The sequence below is a fragment of the Labeo rohita genome, chromosome 7 (genome assembly GCF_022985175.1).
Source record: "Labeo rohita strain BAU-BD-2019 chromosome 7, IGBB_LRoh.1.0, whole genome shotgun sequence".
In the NCBI taxonomy this organism is placed as follows: Eukaryota; Metazoa; Chordata; class Actinopteri; order Cypriniformes; family Cyprinidae; genus Labeo; species Labeo rohita.
Genome location: NC_066875.1, coordinates 15,368,157 through 15,382,092, shown reverse-complemented (window position 1 = coordinate 15,382,092; position 13,936 = coordinate 15,368,157). Strand labels below are relative to the sequence as shown.

Genomic DNA, 13,936 nt, shown 5'->3' with positions numbered 1-13,936 from the left:
TTAATTATTTGTATTCTCATATTAAAATGTGATTAAAGTATGCTGCAGAATGTACTGACAAGTGTTTATGATTAACTAAAATATAATATGTCAGTTTGTATTAACAGTATCCATCTTTTCACACTGAGGGAGTGAGGGAAAAACAATACATTGAGAGCCAGGGGTGTAAACTTTTGAACAGAACAAAGATGTGTACATTTGTCTTATTTTGCCTCATATTTTTTTCATTTAGTACTGCCCTTTAAAAGCTACAAAAGATACTTACATGTTTCCCAAAAGACAAAATAAGTTAAATTTAGCCTGATCTTCAAATTCAAAAAGTTTTCAACCCCCTTCTCCTCAGTGTGAAAAGATGGATCTCAAAATCATACAGTCGTTGAAAAGGGTTAAAATAAACAAAAATGCTGAAAAAAACAAAGAATTTGGGGGACCTAAAGGATTTTTCTGAAGAACAGCGGGCAGTTTAACTGTTCAGGACAAACAAGGAACTCATAAACAACTATCATTAAACATACAAACAAAAAACAGAATCAAGCATATGTAAACTTTTAAACAAGTCCATTTTTATAAATTCGTCTATTATTTTCTGTTGTGGACTATATCTCATTCAGGGGTGCGTTTCCCAAAAGCATCGTAAGCTAACTATTGTAGTCAGTTCCACTGAAATCTATTGGTAACGACGGAACTTGCGACCATAGTTGCTTTCGGGAAACGCACCCCAGGTCAATACTAAATAAAAAACTAACATGCATTTTGTACGATCCCTCTTATTTTGGTAAAATAACTGACATTTTGTAGATTATGCAAGGTGTCTGTAAACTTTTGACTTCAACTGTATGGATTTATTTGTTTATTTAAGAGAGAGAGAGAGAGAGAGAGAGAATGTAAAGTAATTTTGAACCGGTTCTCTGAAACGAACTGTTCCAAATAACCGATTCGCGGAAATGAGTGGAACTTCCCATCATTAGTGAATACTACAGCGTTCTGAGGTAAACGTAATTCCCCGCCTCCTCTAGAGAGAAGAAAAAAGCAGACTTCACTCGAGGATGTTGAGATGGTTAGCAGATACAACAGGACTAACATCTAGAGGCTTCGCGTTCGCTGTGTTAATAAATTGCACTTGAAATCTCCGGCATTTGCGCGCATCAATAGATCAGACTTACTTGGATAAGAAATATTGCTCTTCTTTGGACAACCGCTCACCTCACACCGGTCTTTCAACTCTGCAGGAACGCACACATATCATCTGAAAAAAGCATTTGCTTTGGAAGTCTGATGCGTAATGCTCATCTCCAGAAGACACTGACTAGCTATCCAAGAATTGTCTGAGAATTCGTTTTAATTTTAAACCAAAAAATGCAGGTCATTTTGTTTGTATCGGTCGTTTTTCTTTGCATCAAAGATGCTCTCGCGGATACTAAACTCAAGTGTCCGGAGCGCTGTGATGTGAGTAAGTGTCCGAGCCCGAGCTGCCCGAGCGGGTATGTGCCAGACCGCTGCAACTGCTGTCTGGTGTGCGCGCAGGGAGAGGGAGAGCCGTGCGGCCGCAAAGACGATCTGCCCTGCGGGGACGGGCTGGAATGCAAACACCCGTCTGGAAAAAGACTGTCCAAAGGCGTGTGCCAGTGCAGGTACAGCAGTAAAGTGTGCGGCAGTGACGGGAACACGTATGGTAACATCTGCCAGCTGAAGGCTGTGAGCAGGAAAGCCCTGCAGCAGGGTCTGCCGGCGGTCACCAACGTGCACAAAGGACCCTGTAAAAGCAATCAAGGTAAGTGATTTGTGTATAGAAAGAGAAAGGCATGCTACAGTAACTATATATATATATATATATATATCAAAAATATATTTATGTCTTAATTTATGCTGAAACTTTAATAATTGAATGGGTTAAAACGGTCTATAAAATCATAATGATTTATTTATTCAATTATTTATTAATTTAAGGTTTAAAAAAGTTATTCATAGTGGTGTAGTAAAAGTTATCACTGTACAGTAATAGTAGGACCTAACTTAGTTGTGGTTACTGTGGTAAATGACCACAGTAAAAAGTGAGGGATGGGAAGGATGGGATGGCTGACATTAGACTAAAATCTCTTCATCAGCTTCTAGAATGCCAAATACTCTTTCTGTCATGTAGTAATTGCAAGTCTAAGCCATCCACACTCACAAACACACAAATCAAAGCCTAAATGGAGACAATATGCGTCTGGGTCATTTTTAACAAAAGGTGCAGAAGACAATAGTGTCATTATTCAGTTCAAGTCGGTTCATGTTAGTTCAAGTAAATTCTATAACCGCATCAGTTGCGGTTCATCAAGTTCATCAATTATAAAACATATTCAGTTCAGGTATAAATCAGATGCCAAAAGTGTCAAAAACTCAGCTCAAACCGGTTCAATGTTCATTTAAATGAGTTCAAGCTCAGTATTGCAAAGTTCATTGGTTATGAATAGGCAGATGTATTATAGAGACAATAGTTTTATTATCTTAGTTCAGTTCAGATTTTATTTTCATAGACACACACACATACTGTCCACTGTGTGGATATTGCATTCAGATAACACTCTTGCGCTCCTCTAGCGACCATCACATAGCATAACTCAACTGATAACCAGATGAGCCATCGTGGGTATTTTGAAAAATAGGACTGTGAACTCAAATTTGATGTGCAAATGCAGCTGCAGAGAAGTTTGGAAAATAGGGCTGCTTTGTTCTCTGCAGACCGAGTATGACTTCCTGTGGGGTTCTCAGAGGAGGCTGCCCTTTTGCTCTGATCTTGGACAAGACCTTGTTACCAACACCCTATCCTTTATCATTTTTAGAGGAAATATCAAACTGCTTCCAGATCAGCAGTAAAAAGTTTTTTCAGTTGTGACAGGAAGAGGGAGGAGGCACCTATTGGAAATGGTACCACCTCACTGGAGACACGTTGTCTGTAAGAGGTGACCTAGAATTGGATGAAAAGATGATTTATAGGGTAAAATGGTCAAGAGATATTACTTGGGGTTATAAGATCAAATATTTAGGTCTGTTAACTCAATAAATGATTCAGCAAAACCAGGTTTAAAGAAGTCCGTCTGGTAGCAATCATCCACCCATTAGTTCCAGTTGGCCCTTGCGATGCCACTGGCCACACTGGTGTATATATTTAGTGAATAACCCGGTAGTGAGGCAAGCAGAAAAACTGTAAGCAAAAGAACCCACAGAAAAGCCCATGACTATTTGGAGAGCAGCAAATCATTACAGCATTAATAGTCTACTAAGTCAAAAACCTCAGAATACAACACCAAGCCTTGCAATCACTATATTAAGTGACCCAGTGCCTTAGAAACAGATGCTGCCCATCATCTTTCCACCAGATTGTGTGATCAGCTGCTCTTCTGATGTCTCGTCTCTTCACCACTCCAGACTGGAAAAAACGACTGAGGAAGCTATTTAGAACATATTTTTAATAGGCATTCATCTTTGGTTTATTCCTGGCTGACCTCTGGTTGAGTGGCATTTCTTGATAGTATATGTGATTGTCTAAATGAAATTGCATTTCCATTGAAAGCTGACTTGGCAGTCATGAAATCTGAGAGGTCATGGTTCTGTGATGCAGCTCTACAGGAATGTGCTTTTATATGGGGTGTTGCATTTGATTAATGATTAACAGTTGAGTGTAATTCATAACATGCTTATTTTGGTTTCTCACAGCTTCCAAATTATAAAGCTTAAATACTTTCATCCAGGAAGCCAGGAATAAAGCTTTAGAATATACAGTTCAGTTTAAAAGTTTACATCCCCCTTTCAGAATCTGCAAAATATTAATTATATTACCTAAAATAAGGGGGATCATACAAAATGGATGTTGTTGTGTATTTAGTACTGACCTGAATAAGATATTTCACACAAACGACGTTTACATGTAGTCCATAAAAGAACATAATAGTTGAATTTATAAAAATGACATTGTTCAAAAGTTTACATGCCCTTGATTCTTACTACTGTGTTGTTACCTGAATGATCCACAGCTGTGTTTTTTTGAATAGTGATAGTTGTTCATGAGTCCCTTGTTTGTCCTGAACAATTAAACTGCCTGCTGTTCTTCAGAAAAGTCCTTCAGGTCCCACAAATTCTTTGGTTTTCCAGCATTTTTGTGTATTTGGACCCTTTCCAACAATGGCTGTATGATTTTGAGATCCATCTTTTCACACTGAGGACAACTGAGGAAAGTTAACTATTACAGAAGGTTCAAACACTCACTGATGCTCCAGAAGGAAAAACCTTGCATTACAAGCTGGGGGGTTAAAACTTTTGAACAGAATGGAGATGTGTACATTTTTCTTATTTTGCCTAAATATCATATATTTTTCATTTAGTACTGCCCTTTAGAGGCTACATAAGATAGTTACATGTTTCCCAGAAGACAAAATAAGTTAAATTTACCCTGATCTTCACATTCAAAAAGTTTTCACCCCCTGGCTCTTAATGCATGGTTTTTCCTTCTGGAGCATCAGTGATTGTTTGAATCTTCTGTAATTGTTGCATATGAGTCCCTCAGTTGTCCTCAGTGTGAAAAGATGGATCTCCAATCATACAGGATGTAAAGGATGTTTCTGAAGAACAGCAGACAGTTTAACTATTCATGACAACATGTGTCCTGAACAACAAGGACTCGTAAACAACTATCACTAAAAAAAAAAAAAAAAAAAAAAAAACACAGCTGTGGACCATTCAGGTAACAACGCAGTGTTAAGAATCAAGAGGATGTAAACTTTTGAACGGGGTTCGATTTTATAAATTCAACTATTTTTTTCTCTTGTGGACTATATGTATACTTTTATGTGAAATATCTTATTCAGGTCAGTACTAAATAAAAAATCAATTGTTTTTAGCATTGATAAAAATAAGATTTTCTTCCCAAGCACCAAGTCAGCATATTAGAATGATTTCTGAAGGATCATGAGACAATAAAGATAACTAATCGCTGCTCAAATTTCAGCTTTGGCATCACAGAAATCATTTGAATTTTAGAATAATAAAACTATTAAATTATTATTTTAAATTGTAACAATAAAATGTCATAACATTACTGTTTTTATTGTATATTCGCTCAAATAAATGAATCCCTATGAGCATAAAAGACCTAAAAACATTTAAAAAATGACTATTGTTTCTGTATTAACACATTTCTGGGGCTTGCATCTAACCTCTAACCAAAAAGAGATGACCCAACGCTATCTCACACCCATTTCGTATGAGGTGGCTAATTCGTATGAATTCGTACGATTTTGTACGTTTTCTGAAAAGGGGTAGGTTTAGGGATGAGGTTAGGGGTGGTCACAAATGTCACAAATATTTCACAAAATGTATGAATTCGTACTAGCCAGGTAAAATATGTACAAATTGCTGTGAGATCAGGTTGGATGACAATTAGGTGTATTAAATTAAATTAGTACTAAACTACTTTTGATTTTTTAATGACTTTGAATTTTAGGTTAGTAGGACAATCAGGGTGTGCACACAAAGGAATGATGGCTGTGCCAACATGGTCACAGGAAACGGCAGTCAAGGGAAAAACCACCCTGAAGTTTGCAGAAAATAACATATCCTAATTACTAGGACTTTACACACTCAGCACACTTTCATCATTCTCTTTCATACACATACTGCATACCCAGCACAAGTCAAGCATGCACAAGGATAAAAGCCACCTAGTGATTTTAGACCCAATTATAGAGGAACATTTCCTGTGTGTGAAAAGACTTTTTTCAGCTATCATCATTGCATACCATTTGGATCTGCAGGAAAGCGTTCAAATGCTGCATGCCTGCTAATCATGCCCTCTTGAGCCAAAAAAGACTATTTGGGTTTATAAAAAGACAGTGGCTGCATTACAGAAAAAACATGGTTTTGATCATTTTATAGAGTGGAGTTATTAACATGAGCAATTCTTTCTGCTAGTATAGGTCCCACACACCCCAGCAGCCCAAGGTACAAATTCAACTTCATTGCTGACGTGGTGGAGAAGATCGCCCCTGCTGTGGTGCACATTGAGCTGTTCCTAAAGTAAGCCCAAACACTTGCAAACACTTTCATGGTGTGGCTGCCGTCTGTACGGGGCTTTAAAACTGTGGGGAAATGAGGAAGGTGCTTGGCAAACACAGCTGTGTGAGGGTCACTGCTGTCTGTAAATAAGCTGAACACATGCACAACTGCTTTTGCCAAGGCTGGTCATTTGGGAATGATGTCAGAGAGTGTGGCATGGAGAAACTGGGTAAACAAGTCTTTATAAAAAGTGGAGAACAATCTTTACATAATTGATTTTTTATGAAATCTTCATCATTCAAAATTTGAAGGACTATTAGCTATAGGTATACCTCTGTTCTACAAACGTGTTTGACAAAATATCCAAAGCATTTCAACAAAGATCTTTATTTTGTGCAAAACTCAGTGATCAAAATTAGAGAAGAGTAACCTTTGTGGCATGAAAGAAGATTACAACTAAAATTTTGGAGCGTTACAGCTGTCAGAAATTAGTAGGAAGTATAGAGGCCCTTGCTTTGAAGGACTTCAGCACATCTGCGTCCGCAGGAAATTGCTAGTTTTTCAAACTGTGCTGATGTGATCTTTATCCACTCTTCTTCCACTCTTTTCCATAGTTTGATAATTGTAGTGGGTTTCTTACAAACTGTTTCCCATTGGACCCAGATAAATTAACATTGCTCTCATCACTAAAGTGAATTTTGGACCAGTTCTCCTCTCTCCACACAACATACTCCCCAGCAAAGATGAGCTTAGCCATTTGATTGTTTCTGCTGATGAGAGGCTTGGTCACTGCAGAGTGTACTTTCAGTCTGACTTCTCTTAAACATTGCCAAGACAGAGCCTTACCTTGTTCAGCACTGAACTGGCAAGCAATTCCAGCTGCAGTGCTGAACCCATTCCCCACTGAGAGTCTCTGCATTATTCTGTCTTCTTGTGCATTTCTTTTACATGGATGACCAGCCTTTTGGGGGACTTGAATGAATTAGTGTCACTGTAAACCTGCAGTATTTGAGAAATCACAGATTTGGAATGACCAACTTCTCTTGTAACGGCTGAAAGTGTCATCTCTTTGGCCTTCATCTGAACAACCTTTCAGGCTTCAGGTTTCTTAGGGCATCCCGCCATCTTGCAATCACAGTGAAAATCAGATTAAGACCAATAACTTGGAAGTATCTGTCAGTGTTCTCCACATTTGATCAGAGGTTTTTTTTTCAGTTATCTCATTTAAGGTTTTTATCCTGTGCTTAAAAAAAACAAACAATTTGTTAATTAAATACATTATCAGTTTTAAATACTTTTTTGAAAATCTTTGAATGTTTAGAGCAAGTTTATGTAACTAAAGGTGAATTTTATATTTTTGTTTTTTTCCCCTAGCCACCCTCTCTTTGGCCGGACAGTTCCGCTATCGAGTGGTTCAGGTTTTGTAATGTCAGAAACCGGGTTGATCATAACTAATGCTCATGTGGTCTCCAGCACCACACCTGTTTCGGGTCATCAGCGACTCAAAGTACAGATGCGTGATGGGGACGTGTATGAGGCAACTATCAAAGACATCGACAAGAAGTCTGACATTGCCACTATTAAAATCAACCCACAGGTGAGAAGGAACTTGTATTTATTGCACTCTATAATCTTTCTTTATAATACAAAAGTCAAAATATGTTTACTTAACTACTTCCTATGACCTCTTTGGCAGAAAAAGTTGCCTGTTTTATTACTGGGTCACTCTGCAGACCTGCGGCCGGGTGAGTTTGTGGTCGCCATTGGCAGCCCATTCGCCCTGCAGAACACAGTGACGACAGGAATAGTCAGCACTGCACAGAGAGATGGGAAAGAACTGGGTCTCCGTGACTCAGACATGGACTACATCCAGACTGACGCCATCATCAATGTAAGACACAGAATAACCAGAACAACACATGTTTTGAGTCTTACCGACTGTTGCATAAGAAATTCCGATCACCTCTGAAATTCGTTTCTGAAATCATATTGCAATCAAGAAGGAATGCTTATGTGTTGAACATAACTATTCAGTTATTGAACAAAAATATGAACTGTGAAGAAAAAGCCCTTTAAAACAAAAAAGTCAATAACTTGTTGCTTCCTTTATGATTAGCAGAATTTATGATTGCATTACTAAAGTTTTCATATTTGCTATCAATTTTATTTTATTTATTTATTTTTTATCGTTTTCATTTGCAAATCTGACATTTGGTTTTCATCAGTTCTGAACGGAGCTTGACTGGGACAAAAAATTAGCTCTGGCATTTTTGGTCCAGTAGGCCCACCACTGTTTACAATCCAGAATCAGTCCAGTTAGACACCACCCATATATACACACTGTCATTCAAAATGCACACACACACAAACACAAACACTGTGGGTATACCTACTGTGTGTACCTGTTTAAGTCCAGTTCAGTCGGACACCCCTCAGTACTCCCTGATCCTTCACTCTCTCCTCCACTTCTACAACTTGGCTTGACTAGATAAAGAGAGATGATTCATTAAGGTACTTACATGACAAAGACTTGTTTAAAATGGGGCAGTCGTGACGTGCCCTAACGGTTAGAGAGTCAGACTTGTAACCCAAAGATTGCTGGTTTGAGTCTCAATACCAGCAGTAATTGTAGGTGGGGGGAGTGAATGACCAGTGCTCTCTTCCACCCTCAATACCACGACTGATGTGACACCAGGCCCGTAGCCAGCTATGAGGTTACTGAGGTCTGGATCTCGGTAACTTTTTCATGTTCAAAAATAAAATTTGTTTTTACAGAGTGTTTACCGTCTGTGGCATGAAAATGATTGCTGTGAAATGATGGCAGAGTGAATGAGTCTTGAGTTTTTTTGAGTGAGGACACGGGCCCAGCATACATGTTGCCAGATCCAGTTATTATAAGCGTTTTTGGACTTGTCTTTTCCACTTAATTTGACACTTTAGAAAGTTAATAAAGTTGGAAATTGCAGCTTTAGGGGCAGCGATATCTTAACCAAAATAATTTTGGCTTATTTTTATTTATTTTTCAGCTATTGATTGTTTTGATAGCAATATCTGGCGACACTGCATCGGTGGAACTTAAACTGACAGTAATCAAAAAAACCCATAGACAGGTTATTGCTGATAGGATACAACACTCGGTAAGGGAAGCACAAGAAATATGATATTATCTGCCAGAAACGTTATCAATGCTGTCAAAAACAGTAGCATTTAACACTAGTACACAGCATGAAATGAAATATGCAAACACTAGCCATGAAGAACTCTATGCTATGTCAAATAGTATAATAGTTTACATTTTCACAAATCATGCTATAAACAATCATAACAGCACTAGAAAATGTTGTCAGCTATACAGCAGTGATTATTAATAAAAACTATAACAGGAATATGTATCGTTGCATGAATAATAAACAGCTGATAAAATTATCCACCCTAACTATAGTAAAGTATTAACAAATTTTGATGCAAAATAGGGTATGATTTAAAAATCATCATCCCTCCAAAACATAGAAAACACAAACATATACATGTCTGTCTCTTGTAAAGTGTTTATAGTGTATATAATGAGTTGTATTTGTAGAGGTTATTATAGCACAATTCTTTAACATGAGTAGAGTTGATTTTTCAACATTTAATGCAGGGAGCAGTTTTAGTTTATTTGATAAACTAATAAATATTCAGTTTATACAGGATCATATCCAAATATCCAGATATTTAGTAAGGGATAATCAACGGTTTGCCGTGCATTAAAGGATTTTGAATGCACGACGTGGAAGCTAAGAATGCCCGATGCAAAGCACATTTAAAATCCTTTAATGCACGGCAAGCCGTTGATTATCCCGCTTATTCCATGGTCATTTGCCAAGTTATAGAAAAGTAGTATTGCTCTTTGCAGTGCAATATTTGACCGAATGGGTATGGTAGGGTTGTCAGTTATGACACAGTAAGATCACATTTATTTGAATGAACTATAGCATTTATTTCAGTAAATTATCGATCGACCGAGAGACAGAGAGAGAAGGCGAGAGAGAGAGAAAGAGAGAGATGACAGTGTGCGATGCGTCTGCGCGTCTCTCTCTACAAACAACAAATTTATTCAAAAACAGCAGTTTTACCACCTCGTTGCTGAGGAATATAATGTAGCGATTTAGAATCTAGGCTATTTTATTAATACCTGTGCATTAAACGGTTTTACTGCATACCTGCCAGCCAATCAGTATCCAGTATCCAGACATTCCATGGAATAATGACGAATATATATATATATATATTAATATATATATTAATGTTTACACAGTTAAGGCCATCCTTTTGTTTAATATTAATGAGGTGATGTACAAGCCTGTTATACTTTAAATATTAAATATTAGCTAGGTCATGTTTTAAAATAGTTCATCAAAGTTATGACAAAGTTGAGGAAACTAACCAGTAGGCTATTTACAAAAACAACGCCAAATAGCTTCTGCTGCACTGACTAATTACTTTGGTGATATTTAATTGACAGTCATCACTTTTTATGCTGCACACACAGTAGGACAGGTTACCTCCCTCTTCACAAGGCTACTCCTTACCGATTCAGCTACAGTACCCTTTTCTACTCATCCTCCTGCTTGGCCCTCATAATCAACAACAGAACAAGCCTGTTCATCCTGGCTCACCACCTGAACTTTTACTTGATTATGCTGCTTGCACAAAAAGTAGAGGCTACTGCAGTGGCCCCTACAGTAAACATGTCAACAATCTGTGCACATTTGGTGGCATCCGCCTCCAAACTTTTAAGCTTTCAGGAGATTTTCAGCACCACTTTTGTGGTTTGGTCTGCTCATTTTGAGAGATGATGAAGAAGGGGAGAAGAGCGATACAATATTTATATAGGTGGAGCAGGCTCATTGGAAATACATGCATGTATATACATACATACATGTATGCATGGAATGGAAATGTATGGAAATATATACATGTATGCAAAACTGAAAAACCATGCTTTTGTATGTATCACTGCAGTTTCCAGTTAAAATGAACACTAGGCAGTAAAACTCTGATAACTTTTATTCCTTTTCACACAAAGTATGATTTACAGGTACAGCATTTTGATTAATAAAGCCTAATTGCCCCATTTTGATTAATACAGCCGACTGCTGTCCCTGCATGATAAATAAAAATAAAATACAGACCCGAAATGTGTCTCCCATTGGGAAAATGCCCGGTATGCCAGATTACCAATCCAGCCCTGATTTTGAATTTATGTTTTTGTTCAATGCTTGAAAATGTGTGTTTAGTAATTTTGGAACAAATCTAATCCAATTTAGATAAGGTATGAAAAGTTTTAGCACTGATAATAAACATATGTTATTATTTCACTTGCAATTCTGACAGATGGTTGTTGTTAGGTTTTAAAATAGAAGCTGTTTATTTGAAGTTTACTTCATTTTATATTTTTGTTCAATGCTTCAGCATTTATGTTCAGTACCTTTGGTATAAATCTAATCCTAGATATAGATGAATGTCTAAAATTGTTTGAGAACTAACAATTCACTTTCTTTTTTTTTTTTTTTTTCTTTTCTTAGTATGGGAACTCAGGTGGACCTCTCGTTAATTTGGTAATTATTTATTTATAACTTACTTTTATGTTTTCAGTTTTCTGACAGTAGACTTACAGGAAAATCAACCAAAAAAAAAAAATCTCTCATGACTTTAACAAATCTGAATCAAACACAATGACATTGGAACAATATAACAACAAATTAAAATTTTTAGGTGTCCTTTTAATACTATATTCTGGTTTTGTTTTGTACAAGGATGGAGAGGTGATAGGAATCAACACCCTGAAAGTAGCTGCAGGAATCTCCTTTGCCATTCCTTCAGACCGGATTACTCGCTTCTTAAATGATTCCTTGGGAAAACAAAACAAAGGTACATGGGGCAGCTTTTGTACAAGGGAATTTGTAGAGGACATAGTATAAATGACCTAATACTAAACATTTTAGTATTTCATTTTTTTTTTTTTTGGAGAGCCATTCTTGTAGGACTAAACGTGTTAACACATTTACATATTGTTTCAGAGACAAGAGCGGTGAAGAAGCGTTTCATTGGAATTCGAATGCTCACCATCACAGAAGCGTGAGTGTCCTCTTCACTACAGACGTTAACACGCGACACATGCCAATAAAAAACGCTGTGCTGTTTAGTCATTGTGTGTGTATGTGAAACATTCTGACTCCATTCTCCTCCAGACTCGTGGAAGAGCTGAAGCAGCAGAATCCCGATTTCCCTAATGTCAGCAGTGGGATCTACGTCCATGAGGTGGTTCCTCATTCCCCTGCTCAGAAGTAAGCATCAGCCAAACCAGATGCTCTGTGGGCTTTAAGTTGTGGCTGTGCTTCAGAACTCCCAGCCAAATAATTCATCACTGTCTGTGCTCAGTGGTTGACAGCATATTGACGATCTCAATTAACAACAAAGAGAAGTGACAGATTTGTTTAATACAGGTTTAAGTCTGTTTGGAATTGGGTGATATAGAAAAAAATAACATCTTAATCTTTTATTAAAATGTTTGATTGATTCAAGATAACAATTAACATTTAATAGCCAACTTAAAAATGTAAGATTATTCAAGTAATATTCTACTGGTTAAATATTGATAGAAAAGATGCACAAAATATGAAGGCAAATACTCATAACCTTTCATTTATTCCAATATACTGTATCAAAAATATACTATATAATTTCTCCAAATGTGTTTCAGAGGGGGCATCAGAGACGGTGACATCATCGTTAAATTAAACGGGGAGCCTCTGATGAGCACCAGCGACCTGAAGGAAGCCCTCAACCAAGACACGACTCTGCTGCTGGAGGTGCGCAGAGGCAATGACGACCTGCTCTTCAACATTGAGCCTGATGTCATCATGCAGTGACGTCATCTTTTATTCGGAATGTGAACTATCAAACTTTCACTGAAGACATTGGCTTTATCATGCCAGTCATGGCCAAAGGGGTGTCTAACAGTGCATCCTTCTACAAAACAAGGACCTCTTTTACAAACTGAGAGAAATCTAATCTTGAGCTTTTGCAATCTCAGTCATGCAAAGTCTGCCTAAGAGATTTTATATGAAAGGCATTTCATAACAGCACACTCTCTTTGAAGCAGGTTTGAAGCGAAGAATGATTTTGTTCATTGCAAATATGAAAACTTGCAGTACTGTATTTTGTAGAAGAAGACAAAGCTGGTGATATTTTACAGTCAATCCACAATGAATCCACAATGAAATGTTAAGCTGGGGAAATCTTTTTAAAAGATGAAATACACATAACCACCTCACAAATAATAATACATTTTCAATTAACTATCAACATTCATTGCTGAAACTTCATTGTGGCACCAGTGGCAAGAATTAATTGCTGTGCAAGGTTTTTTTAAAAGTTTTATATAACATGTGCATTTTTTTGGTCATCATGTCCGATCAAATGTAGTGTGCTCTTTATATTCAGATATCAGAGTGAGACGTCTTCTGTTCATGTAATCTGTTTATCATTCTGTATATGCTCATGTTCCTGTTTGTCTACAGCATATCATACATCTTGATTACCATGTCTTCAAATATGCTATATTTTTTTGGTTCTTTTCAGCTGGATCTATGAATGTTGGACCTATGAAATAAAACGTTCTCAGAAAAGAGTCATTTGGCAGATTTGTGGATGATAAATGCTAAACTTTAACAGAGCAGTTAGTCGAAACTAATTTAAAGAAGAGTCTAAATAATATTATTTCAGTTAGGGTATGTGAAAGAGGTAAGTTAACTGACACTGTCATGTCTAATGATTCACGATTAGTCAGCGTTTAGGTTGGAAATTCACAGGTCCAGAATACCCTTCAGAACTTTCCAGTACACAAAGCTTTTTCTTC

The 13,936-nt window shown here is 37.2% G+C and overlaps 1 protein-coding gene across 1 annotated transcript; it reads left to right on the top strand.

The window, feature by feature from the left end:
* The first annotated feature begins 1,038 nt into the window (after positions 1-1,038).
* On the top strand, positions 1,039-13,708 carry htra3b (HtrA serine peptidase 3b). The gene is made up of 9 exons (XM_051115911.1): positions 1,039-1,771; positions 5,955-6,054; positions 7,408-7,630; positions 7,730-7,924; positions 11,601-11,633; positions 11,832-11,946; positions 12,096-12,153; positions 12,267-12,362; positions 12,779-13,708. The coding sequence occupies exons 1-9, from the start codon at positions 1,357-1,359 to the stop codon at positions 12,945-12,947; spliced, it is 1,404 nt and encodes a 467-aa protein (XP_050971868.1). The 5' UTR covers positions 1,039-1,356; the 3' UTR covers positions 12,948-13,708.
* The last annotated feature ends 228 nt before the right edge of the window (positions 13,709-13,936 follow it).

Excerpts from the sequence above, each read along its gene's own strand:
- htra3b (XM_051115911.1), top strand. The coding sequence starts at position 1,357 with ATGCAGGTCATTTTGTTTGTATCGGTCGTTTTTCTTTGCATCAAAGAT. Across the intron at positions 7,925-11,600 it reads AGACTGACGCCATCATCAAT|TATGGGAACTCAGGTGGACC; the intron begins GTAAGACACAGA and ends TTCTTTTCTTAG. Across the intron at positions 12,363-12,778 it reads CCTCATTCCCCTGCTCAGAA|AGGGGGCATCAGAGACGGTG; the intron begins GTAAGCATCAGC and ends AATGTGTTTCAG.